Source organism: Zeugodacus cucurbitae, chromosome 4 (genome assembly GCF_028554725.1).
Source record: "Zeugodacus cucurbitae isolate PBARC_wt_2022May chromosome 4, idZeuCucr1.2, whole genome shotgun sequence".
Classification (NCBI taxonomy): Eukaryota; Metazoa; Arthropoda; class Insecta; order Diptera; family Tephritidae; genus Zeugodacus; species Zeugodacus cucurbitae.
The window spans coordinates 65,401,359-65,419,977 of NC_071669.1; the positions used below are offsets into that span (position 1 = coordinate 65,401,359).

Here is an 18,619-nt window from a genome sequence, read left to right on the forward strand (position 1 = left end):
GTCAGAGTAGTAAAAATTGTTCAAAGTGATTTTAATGCGAATTCCAGACAGTTGAGTGTGTGTCGTATATTTATGAGTTTGCAGGGACTGACTCAGCATTCGAATGTGTGACCTGAGGTTTTTACAAAAAAAAGTAATTGTATGAATTTGAATGAGAAAATTATATTTGATATTGAGATGAAAACAATATTAATATTTTAAGCATTATTTTTATTAAATATTCTGATATTGGTGCTCTTTTACACAAACTTACGAATTTTTTGGTATCTTGTACCACTATGATAAGCACAAAAGACTTAAGCAACGAATTTCATTGTAAAAATGTTCAAATAACATATATTTTGTAAAAATTTAATCACAATTATTCATCTTCTGCGACAATTCTCAGACTTATTGATTTTTAAAAAAATTGTACGGCTTTCATTTTCTTTTGGCAGTCAATAATCGTGCACGATTATCATATCTGCAAGTCCAAAATAATCTCCGCAACCATAGCTGATTTGGATTTTCCCTTGGTCACTTTTGTGTGCAAAGAAGCTTTGTGCTGTGGCTTTGGTTTGGTTAAACAAATGCGCGCCATTAAATGTGCTTAGCTTAAAGTACACAACAGTTGCGGTAATATTTTATTAATAACGAAATGACAATAATCACATTTGGAGCTTTCAACCGCAGTAGCCGCAACGAATTTGTCAAATCTTGGATTCTCTTTGAATACTGAAGGTGTATGTAATCTGTATGTATGTGTTCACGCAATGAAATAATGATGGATGTATGCAGTTTAAAGTGGATTTTGACTTCAATACTGTTTTTGTTGTTGTATTTTCTGATTTTTGATGAATTAGTTTTAAGATATTTTTATTTTTCACTATTAGGAATGTTTTATTTTTTAAATTACTAATTTCAAAATCTTTATGGGTGATTGAAAATTTATACCGAAAGAATTCCTTACCAGCCATATTGAAGCCGTCATTAGGATTATTTTACATCACAGGTATTACAACAACTAAAACTATGAATAACCGCGCAAAATCACTCTTTTAATTCACATTAAAACTTACGAATCACACAAGTATATATATCTATAAGGAAAGTGCTATAAAAATCGAGGTGTCAAACTTGACAGCTAAATGTGAGAAAAGTAAAGAACTAGAACATCATTACAACTACACATATCTAAACAGAAATTCGTAAATATGTATCTAATAAACAGCAAATTTGTCAAATTCACGCTAAGCTGAAATTGAAAATCGCTTAAACTCAAACGATGTGACGATAAACAAGTGCTCTTGCAACTAATAAAGCGCACAAACATTGACACTTTACATTTTAACAACTTTGAATTTGTATATTTCACTCGCATACCAACGCGTAACAACAACAACTACAAAGAAGTGAATGAAAGCTGTGCATCTACGCCATCGCTAACATCATTATTATAAAGATGTTTATCTCGAGCGCCACATTCCCCAGCAGCGAGTGGCAGCGCGCGTTTCCATTGCAATGAAAACGGAATTGTGCGCAATTTATCAGCGATAAGCGCGAGTGTTTCTGTTTGTGTGCCACAATGTATGCCATCGATTTTGAATGGTGTTCGAAAATATTGGCGCGCGCAATGCAAATAAATATCGGCATACTTGCCGTGCAATTCTAATTGAGAGGCCGCAATTGACGGTTGAAGGTGAGAAAAGGCGTGAAAATGACTAAAACGCTGTAGGCATGTGTGTGCGCAAGCGTGCAAGTGCCGCGTAACCGCCTTCACAACAGCGGCCTGTGCGCTCTCATCAGATATCGCTGGTTGCAAAAACATTTTTCTAAGAAAATTTTTGAATTATTTTTTCTGCTTTTTAGATGTGATTGCTGACTGTGACACATTTTACACTTGACCCGCGATTACTTTTCGGTGGTCTCGCACACACGTTCACGCAGCCGCTACGCACTTGGATGGTCACGGGTTCGACCTGCACAGACTGGGTGTCTGAGTGGTCTGTGTTGGCCGCATATTTGATGATTCATACCAATTGCAGCTCCCGCCATTATTGCGTGTGCGTCTTCACGCTGCTGTGTCGCAACCGTGATTGCCAATGGCGACCGTTTTAATTGCCAGCCACGCGTGCAACGTGCAACCAACCATGAAATCGCGGTCAATGTACAAATCGCCATCAGCACGGCGCAGCAATGCCAGCAAACTTGAAGAGAAACACTTCGCCAACTATGAGCTAAAAATAACAGCAAATTTGTACATACAAAGATTTGTATTTGTATTCATATGTATGTAGGTATATGCGAAAATTGTTAAGGGAAATAACGAAAGTGAAACATTTATTGCGCGTACACTTCGCAGTCGTTGCATATTCGTGATGCGCGCAATTTTCAATTTGCAACATTTATCTACTTAAGCATGGCGTATGAATTTATTGCAGCTCAAAGTGGAGGAGAACTTTAAGGAGGCATAAAATTCTCTTAGTGGAATAGATACTATATTTAAAGTATATATGTTGATTCCAGGACGAAGTTTCGGTTGGAGTCCCGGCTATTAGAAGAAACACTTCTGGCAGAAGAATCTATAAAATATCTCCACAATACAATGAGTGTAATCACAATAAATAAAAAAACGATTACAACAACAACAATGACAAAGGATTTCTTAACCACCTTCTTATAAATAATTGTTTTTGATTTTTCTCCTCACATTTAATGCATCTTTATTAATGACAATAAGTATCGACGCTTTGCATATCAAACAGAATCGTAGCAATAATAACAATATTAAATAAATAAAAAGCATACATCGACTGGCAGTGGCATAAAGGTTAAACGAAATTTAATCGAAAACGAAAGATAATCAAATAGCCACATACTTCCAACAGGAGGAAGCTAAATCGAATATAAACAAAATCACTAAACAACTGGCAGCCGAATGTGAAAACAACAATATAAAATCGACATTTAATTTTTATGTTCAAATGTTGAAGCTATCGCCGCATATTAACGCCTTGCCAGATGACAACTTAAATTTACAACAAAAATACAACAATAAAGAATACAACAACAAAAGTAACATCAATTTGTGCTCAAACGCACATTGTTGTCAAAACGTTATAAAGACAGTGCTGTCACAACCACACTAACACACGCAAATAGTCAAATATTTTCAGTTATGAATCTAAACAGAAATATTCGCCTGATAAGTACTTCTATGTAAGTATCTACAATGTGCTGTTATGCTGGGACAGCAAATGGGCAATAAAAGTGTTAAGCTCGTGCACATGCGTAGAGTGTGTTAAAAACCAAAGAGGCGTAGAAAAAAGTCTCGCACTATTGGTATTAACAGCGCTAATGTTACGCGAACACTACATGGGTTTGTCTATATTTTTATAGGTTTTAGTAATAATTTGGCATTTATGTTTGCTACAAAAACTTTCAAAAGAAAATATTACATTTTTGTGCTAAATATTTGAGGTGGTGGCTTTCTTTCTGGTATGCCAAATTTCAAGCGAAAGGAATGCCAAATCATGCTTATGATTGTGATGTTTGCGACTATTTTCATTGTCGCTGTGGAAGCATTTGACCTTTCATCATTCTGCAATTGACATTTTAAACACAAGTTGTTGCACTACACAACTTCAGAGTTTATAAATTGCCGTGTTAATTTGAGAAATGGTGAAAATGTATGCAATAATAAGCGCTAGTGTCAGTATGATGTCGAAGCCGAGTTGTTATAATGTGCGGTGCAGTGCCAATGTTTTGTTGAAAACTCAAGCGGAAAGTCAATAAATCCATATGTGGCATGCCACGCGAGTTATTGCATGTTATTTCTAGTTGTTTATGTTGCTTTATAAATACTTTCATTCCTGTTTTTTATGCTTCGAGTCTTTCGTTTTGACTGTTGACATCAATTGCTGTTCGATATTCATTGTCAACGATGTTTAGAATGCATTGTAATTCTACACTAGGAAACATTTTTTCATAGTTGAACCAATGAGAAATTTAGAGCTGCAGGTTTGATGAGCCAAACTTGACATTTCTTTAATTTTATTAATATTTTTTGTAATTTTGATTTAAATATAGAAATGTATATAATACCCTTTATCGCAGTAGATACCAGTTCATGAGAAATTAATGAAATTAAATAATTAAATTTTTTTATTTTCTATAATGAAAAATTAATGTAATATAACGGGTGATTTTTTTGAGGTTAGGATTTTCATGCATTAGTATTTGACAGATCACGTGGGATTTCAGACATGGTGTCAAAGAGAAAGATGCTCAGTATGCTTTGACATTTCATCATGAATAGACTTACTAACGAGCAACGCTTGCAAATCATTGAATTTTATTACCAAAATCAGTGTTCGGTTCGAAATGTGTTTCGCGCTTTACGTCCGATTTATGGTCTACATAATCGACCAAGTGAGCAAACAATTAATGCGATTGTGACCAAGTTTCGCACTCAGTTTACTTTATTGGACATTAAACCAACCACACGAATGCGTACAGTGCGTACAGAAGAGAATATTGCGTCTGTTTCTGAGAGTGTGGCTGAAGACCGTGAAATGTCGATTCGTCGCCGTTCGCAGCAATTGGGTTTGTGTTATTCGACCACATGGAAGATTTTACGCAAAGATCTTGGTGTAAAACCGTATAAAATACAGCTCGTGCAAGAACTGAAGCCGAACGATCTGCCACAACGTCGAATTTTCAGTGAATGGGCCCTAGAAAAGTTGGCAGAAAATCCGCTTTTTTATCGACAAATTTTGTTCAGCGATGAGGCTCATTTCTGGTTGAATGGCTACGTAAATAAGCAAAATTGCCGCATTTGGGGTGAAGAGCAACCAGAAGCCGTTCAAGAACTGCCCATGCATCCCGAAAAATGCACTGTTTGGTGTGGTTTGTACGCTGGTGGAATCATTGGACCGTATTTTTTCAAAGATGCTGTTGGACGCAACGTTACGGTGAATGGCGATCGCTATCGTTCGATGCTAACAAACTTTTTGTTGCCAAAAATGGAAGAACTGAACTTGGTTGACATGTGGTTTCAACAAGATGGCGCTACATGCCACACAGCTCGCGATTCTATGGCCATTTTGAGGGAAAACTTCGGAGAACAATTCATCTCAAGAAATGGACCCGTAAGTTGGCCACCAAGATCATGCGATTTAACGCCTTTAGACTATTTTTTGTGGGGCTACGTCAAGTCTAAAGTCTACAGAAATAAGCCAGCAACTATTCCAGCTTTGGAAGACAACATTTCCGAAGAAATTCGGGCTATTCCGGCCGAAATGCTCGAAAAAGTTGCCCAAAATTGGACTTTCCGAATGGACCACCTAAGACGCAGCCGCGGTCAACATTTAAATGAAATTATCTTCAAAAAGTAAATGTCATGAACCAATCTAACGTTTCAAATAAAGAACCGATGAGATTTTGCAAATTTTATGCGTTTTTTTTTTTAAAAAGTTATCAAGCTCTTAAAAAATCACCCTTTATATAAGTTAAAACTATGAAGAAGATTCTTAAAAGTCACAAAAATAAATTAGACTCCAATTTCACTCTTACAAAATGCTTTAGCCACCTGTTGGTTTAAATATGAATCGTAATTTGAACACTACTATCTATCAAAAATTTGCTTAATTATTGGATAATTTGTTAAATTATAATATTGGAAAATATATGTATAAATTACTATTTTATTCTAAAATATTCTACACAAAGACTTTTCCATTGAAAAATGTCCAACAAGCCCTCTCTATAACATAAATATATGTTATTATATTTCAGCGTTTATACATATTTACGGCTCAAATCACAGCATAAAATTCTAAACGGTCGCACATGCGCGTGTATGCGCGCTCGCGACTCATTCCATATTCCGCATGCATCATTTCCCTGATCACGTGCTGCGAATGCGTATGAGGTCATTTGCGTGCGCAAAACAAGTGCAGACACAACACAATGGACAAAAATAAACATAAAATAAATATATCGACAATAGTGAACCACTAGCAACTGCCATGTGCACATTCATTCATTTGTCTATAAGTATTTGTATAGGCGTATGTGTGATGGAGGTGTCTATGTTAGTAGGTTGTGCTCATTGGCATAAAATTAAGCAAAATTATTTTTTTATATCAATATTATGCAAAAATATTTATACGCTGCCGTGCCGTTAGCGCTTGCTGTTGCACACTTGCTTTGTAGATTGTTAACAGCGCTCGGCGCTTTGCTCCCTTCTTAGAGATATTTGTAGATAAATTCATATTTTCTAATAGAAATCTGATGCAGTAGTAGAACATTAAATATATATATGTAAAGTTTAAGTAATTTGTATGGCGCGATAAAAGCAAAAATAAAAAACTGTAAAAAAATATCAATGAAAAATGCTGCCAACTAATTTTGTAAGACGCCGGTCTGCACGATTTCGTGTAAAATCCATTTCCACGTTACACACTTTGACTTAGCCTTCGTTCGGCATGCAAACCAAAAGGTGGTTATTTCTTTTTTGCCAAACGAATTGAATTGAAAATGGAAATTATTTGCAATTATGCCAAAGAAACCATTTATGAATTATTATTTGACGGACTATTGAATCAGAGCAGTCTTTTAAAAAACTGAAGTCGGTTACTTATGATTTTTTCGAAATCGAAATTTTTAGTCGAAGTTCGAAAATGAGTTTATGGTAAAAATAAGCTAACTAATGTTAACGTTATAGAATTTACCAACTTCAGATTTTGAAAATTACTTTTTCGATTTCGAAAGATAACTTCGAAAAACATAAAACATAGTATTTAACCAATTACACAATCTCACAAAGAATAGTCTGTTGCTAAACAGTGTTATTGAAGTTTTACTAAATTTAATAAAAAAAAAAAACTTTTAATTATTTTAATTTCAATAAAATTATTTCTTATACTATTATGACAATTATTTTTGCAATAACAGTGCAAAACTTAAAACAATAACAATTTTCCATCAACTAACTACACCAAATGCATAAATTCTGTCAAGCAAATTAGAAAAATTAAATTTACATAAATAACGGTTACCACCAATTATAAATAACAAACAGTAAAACAATATATGCATAATTGTGTCGCCCTCCAAGAAAACGATATAAAATTTGGTAAATCAAAGCAAGAAAAAGGCTAAAAGCTAAGACTTCAAAACCATAGCAGAGAGAACAGCCAAATAGGCAACAAATTAAGCGCATAGTAGGAAACAACAATAAATATAAAAAAAATTTGAATGTCATAAAATGCAATGTCAAGCGACCCGCAGCACATGCATGTATATGTAAGCTTAAGTCCTATACACACATATGGTACATGCTTGAAAAGGATAAATGACGCAGTAGGAAAACAGTAGGCGGAATTTGAAATATAAGAATCTAGTATGAATTTTTATTTAAGATACAATTAAGTATTATATTATGAAAACTATAATATTTAAAGGATTTATAAATAGTCCATATTTGCTTTTAATTTTGTAATTAATTTAAAAAAAAAAATGAGGGAACAAATGTATAAAGTAGTGTGAAAATACTACATTATTATTGGAAAATCTAGAAAATTATTAAAATTATGGTGTTATTTATACAAAATAATTTTTTTTTCGAAAAAAATTTAAATGTTTTTTAATTAACAATAATGAATTGTATTAATGTTTTTTTTTTTAACAAAATATTAACATCCATTTCCTACTAGCTCTTATATTATGGCTCTAATGTCCATACACTTATGCTGTTAGCGATAATAGCTGGTATTTCATATTCAATTTACGAACTGTGTTGAGCTAAAGCCTATTTAGCTTGCATTCACGTGCACTTTTGTACGTATCTGTGTGCGTATTGTCGTCAGCTTACCAAAACTATATACAAATTCAGCGGAGACCTGCCATTAATGTCTCAAATATCACAACCATTCAAACGTCACACCAAATAGCAGAAAGAATTTTTACACTCATGTGACATTTGCTGTCGATTATCATCATTGCCTGGTTATGGCACTGATTAGGCCCAAAGCTGCATGCCAGCACAAATACACATACATACATATATGCTCATATATAGCAGCAGAGTTTGCTAACAATGACAATGCGAGCGCAGATTTGATATTGGTTTGTTGCGTTTGAGTTGCCATTGATGACATTAGCCGATGGGCTGCTGCTGAACTGAACAACAACGCTGCTGCCTTTTCTCTATTTTGCTCGCCAGAAATAGTCAATAAGTGAAGTTATAGCATCGTTGACAGACGACTGTTTGACAGTGTGGCACACTGTGGCATTAAACTGAGTTTACGCATGCGTGCGCATCCACGCAAGCACCTTAAACGCACACAAATGACAGCAATATCTTCTAAGTATTAGCGATTGTGTCTTGCATCATTTGAGCGCGAAGAAGCCGTCTGTGTTGCGGGCGCGTAATATAGTGACTTGGCGCACGAGTGCGCACGCTGTCCAACAGGTCGAGGCGGCTAAAGCGGCAGTGGCTTGCAGGCTTGCGCACACTGAGTGACTGACTGAGTGAGTGTATTGAATTTATTAGTTACAAAAATGATGATAACGATGCCATTAATGCGCGCATTCATATTAGCCACTCGTCTGCCAAAACGAATAAAAATGTAGAGAAAAATATATAAAGTTTAAAAATAAAACAAAAAAATCAAGGAATAAAATGAAAATTGTATGATATTGCAAGAAAAATTGCATCATCCCGCATTTCTTTGTTGGGTTGCAGTTGTATGCGCGCACCACTCCCCGCATCGCGCCAGCGCTTTACTGCCCCGCGGCCGCGTAGCCCATTAACCATGCGCTGCTCTCAGCGCTGTTGATGGGAGTTGATGTCATCGGCAATAACTACAATGATAAACATGCCAGCAATATACAGCCATTGCAGACAGCTACTTAACGCGCCTGCGCGCACAGGTGAAACGTTTTTTCCGAGCACGTCTGCGCCAGCATTGTTGCCACTCTACTGCGACTGCTCTCACCTCCACTACAACGCTTCAGCTGCCGAGTAGCTGCTGCGCTTGCACGTTTGATTGCATTGCAATTTCTGCGCACGTCTGGCATCTTTCGAATTACTTGATCTACCAATAATATGTATACCATTACCAGCGCGCCACCACCACCAACAGCTAACTAGTAGTCAGCAGCTAAGCGCAGAACCAACTAACTAACAGACAACACATAGTTGCACTGACTTAGTGCTGAACCAAGCGAAGCGCGCATACTACTGGCACACTCACTCGACCAACTGAGCGTTCGCGCGTCTATTTAAATAGCTGGCGCGGCAGACAGTCGGTCAGTGTTGGTCACTGGTGCTGTTCTTGTGTTGTTGTTTTATGTTTGTTGTAACTTATTACGTATCCGTACGTACGTACTTAAGTTGCACGCCTGTCCATGGAATGCGGCTAGAACGAATTTTTACGACGCGACATCTGTGCAGGGTGTTCATTAGACTTACATACCGAAATGTGCAGACACTTGCAAATATACACTTAGATACAGCACCAACTAGCACTAGTGCTACAAAATCAATACGTTTCCTCTTATTTTTTTGTTTATGCACTGCGCTTATTATTTTCACTGCACTTTCGCAGTTAATGGACATGCTTATAGGCGGCAGTGAGTTGTTGTTGCTCTTGTTCGGCATATTTTCTCAGTTGGTCGGTCACGACGTATTTTGTTGTATTTTTCCTGCAATTTACTATTGTGCTCTGTTCTCAATAATATAAACCCAATCCGTGCTCCCTCAGCTTAATGGTCCAAGTTATTTAGTAATTTCCATTAAGCTGTTTGGTTAGAATTATAGTATGATTTTCTGGAGTGGAAATTCTTTAAAGTTATTAAAATAACTTAAGTTGGACTAGTGTAATTAGATTCTTGAAAGATGAAAATTGAGTTTTCCAGGAGATTAAATAATTCTCTGGGATTATTAAGATGTTGTAAGTGGAAAGCTGAAAAATATATTTTTGAACATTTCTTTAAATCCCCCAATTATTATTGTACTTAAAGATTATTTTTTTTTATTTATTTATTTAGAAGAGAAATAATTATAAATAATTACTCCACTTATATATACAAAGCACTGGCTGCCAAGGCCTTCGGCTTGAATAATCATAAATCTAAGGTATAAAATTAATACGATTACAATTCAAATGGTTAATAGTGTGTTAAGAATTATATATACAATTACTTAAAATTTAAATATTTAACTTGCTAGACTTTAAGAATTTTACAAAAAGGTTAACGTTATTGTCGTCTGTACGATTAAGTAAGTCCGAGGGTTTCATGTTGCCAAAAATCAGAACTCTGAGCTGTTGTAGAGGTGAGCATCTGTCGAGGATATGGTTTATTGTGAAATCTCCAAAGCCACATAAAGGGCAATTAGGTTTGTTTGTACCATTCAAAAGGTGTCCATGTGTGGCAAGTGTATGTCCAATCCTGATGCGTATAAATGTTTTTATATTCTTGCACGTGTTGTTATTTGAATAATGTGGTGTTTTCCATAATGGATTTGCAAGTTTGTAATGATGGTTGTAGCTTATCCAATCGTTTTGAAAACAGTCGTTGATGTGTTGTTTGACATACTGTTTAATATCTTTCATGGTAAAATAAGCTGACGTATGTAGTGGTTCTTTGCTAGCTGCTTTTGCACGTATGTCGGCCATTTCATTTCCTTTGATTCCAACGTGTCCAGGAACCCACATAATTTTGATTTTGTTATTACATTTGTTTATGAGGTTTCGAATTTTAGTGACCATAGGGCAATCGTTTAATTGGTTGAAAATGGCATCTATGGCGGATTTACTATCACTGCAGATAATGGTTTTATTTCCACTATTCAAAGCAAAGAGTACAGCTTCTAATATGGCAGCTGTTTCAGCTGTGAATATTGAGCAGTACGATGGCAAAACAAAGGCAGCTATTGTGGCACCGACCTTATTTGTCACAGCAAACGTGGTAGAGGTATCACTTTTAGATCCGTCTGTAAAAATAAAATCCCACTCATCGCTATATGGTCCTATGCTGGGGGAATTCTTCTGGTGCTGTTGTATGTCGTTAATGCGGCACGACGATAATGTCAGCGATGGTGGAGTTAATGGTGATTGAATCAATGAAGGGTACGTAAATAATCCTATTTGTTTAGAAGTCATGAGACAGCGTACGATGGTTGAAGGTTTGTGGTACGTGCGTGAACTTTGGATAGCGCTATTTACGTCCTTAAGTATTAACTCATTTCGACACAGAAGCAACTTTGGGATGAGCAACATAGTGTTATATGAGATTCTCTGGGATATATCTGGTAATCCGGATTCTGCTAAAATTGCTTTGATCGGTGATGTTGGGAAAGCACGTATACTCCTTCTAGCTGCTGCATGATAAGGTGCTTTTAAGAGTTTGATATTGGTTTTGGCACTGTGTCCGTAAATAGCAAGTCCATAGTCAATTTTTGATAATATTAAGGCTCTTGTAACATTAATGAGCGTGTTTGTGTGACATAAACAATGTTTCGATGATAAAAATTTAATGATATTTAGTCTAAGAAATAAGTTTGATCGGATATATTTACAATGTTCTTTATAAGAAAGAGTTTTATCAAATATAATACCTAGTATTTTTAAACTTTGGGTATGTGGGATTTGGATATTAGACATTGATAGAATAGGGAAGGAGCAGTTGTGTTTTCTACAAATATGAAATGTGGAGCTTTTGTTTAATGATATCTTCGCGCCGGATATTTCAGACCATTTATTGATATCATTTAGTATCTTTAGAAATATACGTTTAACTTGATTCAGATCTTTAATTTTTGTAAAAACCACAACATCGTCTGCGTAAATAAAGTGATTTTATTAAATGCTATTATGAAAAGCGTGTATAATTTAAAAACTTGTGAAGTGCATTTATTGACACATACGGTAAATTTTCGATTATATAAAAACGATTTTACAACGTTAAACATTTTGATGCCAATTTTCCAGCGCTTAAGTTCACTGAGTACCATGTGAGCTCCGACTCTATCAAACGCTTTCTCGAAATCTAGGCTAAGTACCGAAGCGTGGTTACGGGTTGCCAAGTTTGTGGATACGAAATGTTCGAAATGTAGTAGGGGGTCTATAACTCCCAACCCTTTTTGAAATCCGAATTGGTGCTGGCTTATGAGTCCATTTGCTTTAGCGAACCACATTAGTCGGGTAGAGATGATTTTTTCTAAAGTCTTAGATATACAAGGTAAAAGGGAAATTGGTCGGTAATTCTCAATGTAGGAACTTGGTTTATTGGGTTTAGGAACGGGAATGATTGTGGAAATCTTCCATTGTTGAGGGTATACACCAGAGTTTAGTATTTTATTATATAGTATGACAAGTCTATATTTAAGGGAGTATGGGATAAAGATTATAAAAATAACATTTTACTAACAATTTCCTGAAATAAAAAATATTTCAATTTTAGAAGAACTATATTTCCAATTTTAAATTGCAATCTCAAAAAATACTCTAAAAGTCCAGAATCACGCTGCGGCACATAAATTGATGAAATATGCACGGCGATTGCTAATAAAACAAAAGTCAGCAGCTGCAAACATGCAGTCCATTTACACGTTTCACGAGCGAATTCGGCTTTAAATTAACGGAAAACATTTGCCCACATAAACTAACTTTTCACAGTACCTAAAAGGCAAAGACAAAGCAGCAAAGCAACCTGTTGTACTAAATCATTAAATAATAGCGAAGTGAGCGACGGATTTTCCACCAACACACGCCGCTAGCCTAGCACTCGACATCTCACCAATATCAACTAACTATTATTATTGTTGTTTCCTTTTTGCCTTCTTTACAACTTATTATAATTTTTTGCTTGTTAATCCACTGATATTCGCGCCGCTAATCGAAAATGAAAAAGTTCGCTGTTATGCCATAAGAGAGGAAGAGAGAAGAAGTAGGGAAGTGTCGCAGAAAGGCTGTGGATGGACGGCCGTTTTGTTAAATTTGGCAGCTTCAACGTCGCGTAGTGCCAAATCGTGCACGCCATACAATTTATGTAACTTTTTGCACTCCAAACTTAATGACATTATCATCATCATCACCCCGTAAAAGAAAATATGATGTAATGGCCAATTGACCCGAACAAAGCTAACAATTCACTGAGTGAAGTGGTAGACATTTTTTCTTACTTGCTTTTCCTCCAGTGATTCATTGTTGTTGCTAGTCAATTCAATTGAAAGTCAAAGCTACATAACGGTACATAGAAGGCGCATAGAAGGTGGAAGATAGAAAAAAGTGACACATCCAACTGCGGCTCAAGTGTGTCTGTGTTGTTTATGTATTTTTTCTCTCTTTAGTGAATAGAGAGTACACGCAAGCGTATAAGAATTATATAGTGAAATTACATTTCCAGTTTTTCAATACACAGTTCACATATCAATAGCTTCCCCTTCATATACAATTACACTAAAGTGCGCTATTGAATATTGGTTTTCAGTGCAATTCAGACCAAGCAGTTGTTGGTGTTTCTATAGAATCGAAATCAAAAAAGAGGCTCACTTTTACTAAGAATCGTGACGTAGCTGACCCATTGGACAGCATCACAACAACTTTTTCACTTTGGTCTCTGTCAGCTGAGCTGCTATGCCGACCAATCGTCCGTTCATCCGCACACCCACGCGTCTTCTGCGCGGCTGGCGAGTTCTGCGTGCCGCTTCCTTAAAAGAAGAGGACGTGTAGAGCTTTTATTGTTGTTTTTGTTGTTTTTGTTGTTTTTGTTGCTTTTTCATATATTTAATGCAATAAAAATCGTTTGAATTTTAGCACAAAAAAAAGTACGAGCACGGAAATGAAATCACTGAAGGGCTTTACGCTCAGAGTGTGCGTGTGGAAAGTAGGCGTGGAAAAGCTGAAATGTCTCAGATATATTGTTTTTGGATTTTTGTTATTTATTTACTGTTTCAGCAATATAAAAATTTAGAGTTAGAAAAGTTTATAATTTTTGTTTTTATTTCGAACTAAATTGGAGGATTTGATCCACCAACACCTACTTCGCTTACCACTTCATTCACAAAACATTCTGCGCTCATTCTGCTCAAACATCAACAACAAACGATCAATATATCTTGCAACACGAGTCAACTGTCAAGTTCTTCTGCCTTTCCACACGTGTGTATGTGTATTGTAATACATTTTTGTTTTATCTTACGTTTGAAATCCTCGTTCTTTAGTTTGTTTATTGCCATTCGCTGCTTCTGACTGCTTTTTCCAATTCTTCTGACAAGCGCAAATCTGCGCAAGATTTGTTGCTCCTTTCAATGTGCTACTGTTCGACATTTGCTGCTGTTTGTTTCAGCTATACGATTGCGCATGCTTTGTTGTTGTTTTTGTTCTATTGCTTCACTATTTGCATGCAAATAATCGACTTAATGTGCGCGCCTACGCGTTGTTTCCAATGCAATAGTGTTTTACTATTATTATTTTAATGGTTGTTGTTGTTGTGAGACCATGTTTTGGCTTGCCAATGTCTTGTCTATTGTCACTGATTTGGTGCAGAAATAAATATCTGTTTACTCAACACAAAACTATTCTAAGCAGTATGTTTGTATGTTTGTAGCTGGGGCAAAAACAGTAGCGTTTGCATGGAAGTTCAGCAAACAAATGTGTTGTGTTGCTTGGTGTCTGGGACAATTGGCGGCGCCGTGTGGCACAGACATGCAGCAACGATTGAGCATTTGGACACAATGGCGTGTAAGAATTTATTACGCGTACGTCCATCAGCAACACCAACAACAACAACAGCAGCAACAATAGCAACATCAGTACCAACAGCAACATTACCAACACCATTGCCATATTGCCTTAAAAGCGACAAAAATGGACAATAAATGCAAGCGAAAATGAAAACTTCTGTTGCAATGAATGCTAAAAATATTAGAATAAACATGCCACTTAATTCCATTCATTTTCGTTTGGCGAGGTGGTGGCGTTTGCGAACGCAATACGCAACAATTTCTGGGTCAGCTGACGCGGCTGCTGCACGAATTGCGCCGTGCTGTTGCAGTCGCCAGCGTGGACGCAGTTGCATAAATTTATGCAACGAAATTAAAAATCATAAATTTGTGCATGTAAATTAATACATATACATGTAGATATAGATATAGCCTGGCAACTAACCAACTTCTGAGCCATTTAAAATAAATAAACAATTTGTTGTTGTGTCAATCAACTAATTTCAATATAACTTTTTTGCTGTTGCCCTCTGCAAGTCCGGTAATTTGTCATCTAAACAAATTGCTGTTGTTTTTTTTGCTTTGTTGAATGATTTTAGAAGGCTTTCTTTTATATACATTACTATTGTATTGAGTGTCCAAAAGAATGGCTAGCAAAACGGTAGCCAATTCGCTGATTAAATAAAAAAAAACGTATTTGCATATTTAACGTTTTTATTTGAATATAGTTTCTAACGAGATGACTTTCAATACTGAATAAAAGTGATTTTTAACGGTCGTCATAAAATCAGGCTCAGTTGCCTTGTTTGGTCGCACAAAACACTTAAGCGCGAAACTCGATTGAAAGAAACCATAAATATTTGAGACATTAATTGAATAATTTGTAATTCTGGTAGCTTAGAAATATGAAAGTTACAAGAATTTAAATAAGAATAGGCTCCGCTTTTTGTTATTAATTTTTAGTAACTCAGAAAATATTATTTTTTTATTTATTCAAGGTTCTTATATATATAAATATTGATTAATAATCTGAATATAATATAAATTTAAATACAGTATTATAAGTTTAGTAATGAATATTTATAATGAAATCATGAAATTTAATTATGATTTTTTAAATATGCTAAAAATACGAAAATCAAAAATAATATTCAAAATTTGTATAAAAAATGAAGAAAACTAAAAATAAAGTCGAAAAAAGTTTTGTCAAGATCAGACGACCATCAGAAGTTGTCAACAACTAAAATTACAGACGCAGCTCATTTTATTAATGAAGCTGACTCGTTACACAGCCAGACTCGTTACAAAATACCTCTTAGTTCATCTTACTATGAGCTTTGGATGCAGTTTCTTCAAATAATATCTCAGTAATATCTATTGCCACTGATTTATTTCCCTGAATCTGGCGAACATATGAAATTTATCTTAGTAGACACACTCGCTTCTAATTGCGTTTATTTATTACATATAAGTTAAACTTTAATGATATCTTGGTCAACATATACAAAGCTATATTTCACAGAGTATTGCCGTAATTGAGCTTTGCGTCATCTCGAACTAGATTTAATTTGCTTTAACTGCTTGAATCTATGCACAAATGTCAAGAAATGCATTGAAGACATAAACATTTTAATTAATATTGTGCAGTTAGATAATCAAATGAAATTTACAACACCAACACTTGGCTTGACTGGCAACGGAAATGCGCGTGCAACAAAGTAGGGTCTATCATTGCGCTACTAGATTGTTGACACAATATGGCGAAACATGGACGATTGTATATGTGTATGAGTGTATGTGCATGCGACCGGCATTTCAGTTAGTGCGCCAAGCCGAGCTTGCCTCTTTTCTCTCTAGTTCGCTTCGACCATCGTTCACCATCTTGGCTAGTGGCACTGTTTAAGCGATGAGTACCGTTAACGTCAACGGCGCAGCGAGTGCGTAACGCTTTCTGAATAAACAAAAAAATCAACGCAAAAGTTAACGCCTGCCTTCTGATGTGACTTCAGCGCCAAGGAGCAGCCGAGCCGCATGTTGCATGCTACAGCAGGTGAAGCCAAGCGAGTATTGCTACGTGATGCCGTTTGGTTGTAAGTTAAGGTGGTAGTGGCGACAACAAATTACGCGCGCTGTCAATAGAACGAACGGCAATAAAAACGCAGAATGAATGAACTCGACGCAAGCTTGGTCTCAGTGGTTGCTATGGCAATCTGTGTTGTGCCACAAGATATTAGCTACAATACCGATATTGGCTTGGGTAAACACGCGAGGCGATGCAACGCATGTGTTGCCACACTGCGGATGTTATCGACAGTGGTGTTGCAGCAACAAGAAATTTAACACCTCAGCGGACCAGATGACAGCTGCCACCGATGCCGCGCAGTCATTAGTAGCGACGGCCAAAGCGGCGACAACATTAATGGCTGTGAGCATTACCTTCATTAATGTGGCAAGAATGTCCGTTTTATGCTGATGTTGAATGGTGCAACATGTGGCTTTGGCGGAAATTATTCTCTTCAAAGGTTAATGAGCTGAAGCGCTCATACCTATACCAAACAATAAAAATTGGCTTAGTAGTAAAATATATTTATATATTTTTGATGCAAGCAGTATCGTTATTTATGAATAATTTAATTAATACAAACTATTTTATTTTCTCCTCTCTTTCAGTCTCCGAATATGACTATCGACATCAGATGGGATGGGTCATTTTCAGTACATCGAACCAGATGTTGACCTTGAGCAATATCCGCTGCACCGCATCATCATCAGCAACACCGCAAAGCAATCAAAGTAGTATAAATTCTCTGGATCATTGTCAGCAATAGCAATTACAACAACACAATACCAGTAGTAGTAGTAGCAATCATGAGCACTCCGGCTATGTGCAACATTCATGTGCGGTTTATGTACCCGCTGACACTACCACCTCACCGCACGCTTATGAGGCGATGGTGCAACGGTGGCGTATGAAATAGCCACGGCATATAGCTCAACTGGTGCGGCAGAGTTGGTGAGTAGCAGCCGATAAGGAATAATTCGGTGAGTTTTCCGAATGCGCTCATGTTCAAAGATGACGTCAATGGGGGCAACTTGAATGCGAGCTACGGTTATGGTTGGCACATCAACAATCAGGTAAGTGTACGCTGTTGGCGGGAGATTTCATATTTTAATGCATGAAGAATGAAGATGGTGGCAAACATTTTATTTTTCAATAGTGTTTAAAAAAAGTCCAACAAAACATTATCCAAAAAAAAATTTCTTTAAACAATTATTTGGAATAAAATTAAAAAACTAAATTTGAAAAAAAAAAATAAAAGAAAAAATTGTTGGAAAAATTTATACTACACAATTTATAAAAATTTTCATTTGAAAAAATTCTTTAAAATATCAGTCATTTTTAAAAAATTTTCAAGAACTTATAACACAGTCTAATAAATATATACAATTAAAATAGTCAATGATATTGTAACCATTATAAAAATGCATATATGTAGTTCAACTATAATACAATTATCTTTATCGCCTCCAATTTTTTTTTTTCTCATCCGCAGTCGTAACACCCCAAACAGGCCACCACCAAGGAAGAACTCACCGCCGCATCAGCAATCGCAGCAGCAACACCACCAGCCAACGCAATTAAATCTGCAACTTTGTCCACCTGCTGCACCGACCGGCGACAATGCAATGTCAGCGCGACATATATTTTTGAAGCCATTAACACCACCGAGCTCAGATCCCGGAAAACCGTAGAGTTCAGCAGCAGCAGCAGTAGGGTTGGAGAAGCTGCGCGTACTCGTACATCATTGTGATTTTGATTTTGTGTTAATACTGAAGTGCAATTGTTAAATATGTGTTAGTCTGTTGTAGAAGAAAATAAACAAGGGGATTATTATTTATAAATAA

The 18,619-nt window shown here is 36.1% G+C and overlaps 1 protein-coding gene across 1 annotated transcript in view; it reads left to right on the plus strand.

Annotated features, from left to right (window-relative positions):
* LOC128921528 (dendritic arbor reduction protein 1-like) overlaps window positions 1-18,619 on the plus strand; it is a 45,567-nt gene extending 26,948 nt beyond the window's left edge. Inside the window, exons 2-3 of the mRNA XM_054229412.1 lie at window positions 17,384-17,848; window positions 18,268-18,619. Coding sequence (XP_054085387.1) covers window positions 17,811-17,848; window positions 18,268-18,466 — 237 coding nt within the window. The 5' untranslated portion in view covers window positions 17,384-17,810 and the 3' untranslated portion in view covers window positions 18,467-18,619. The remainder of the gene's footprint in view (window positions 1-17,383; window positions 17,849-18,267) is intronic.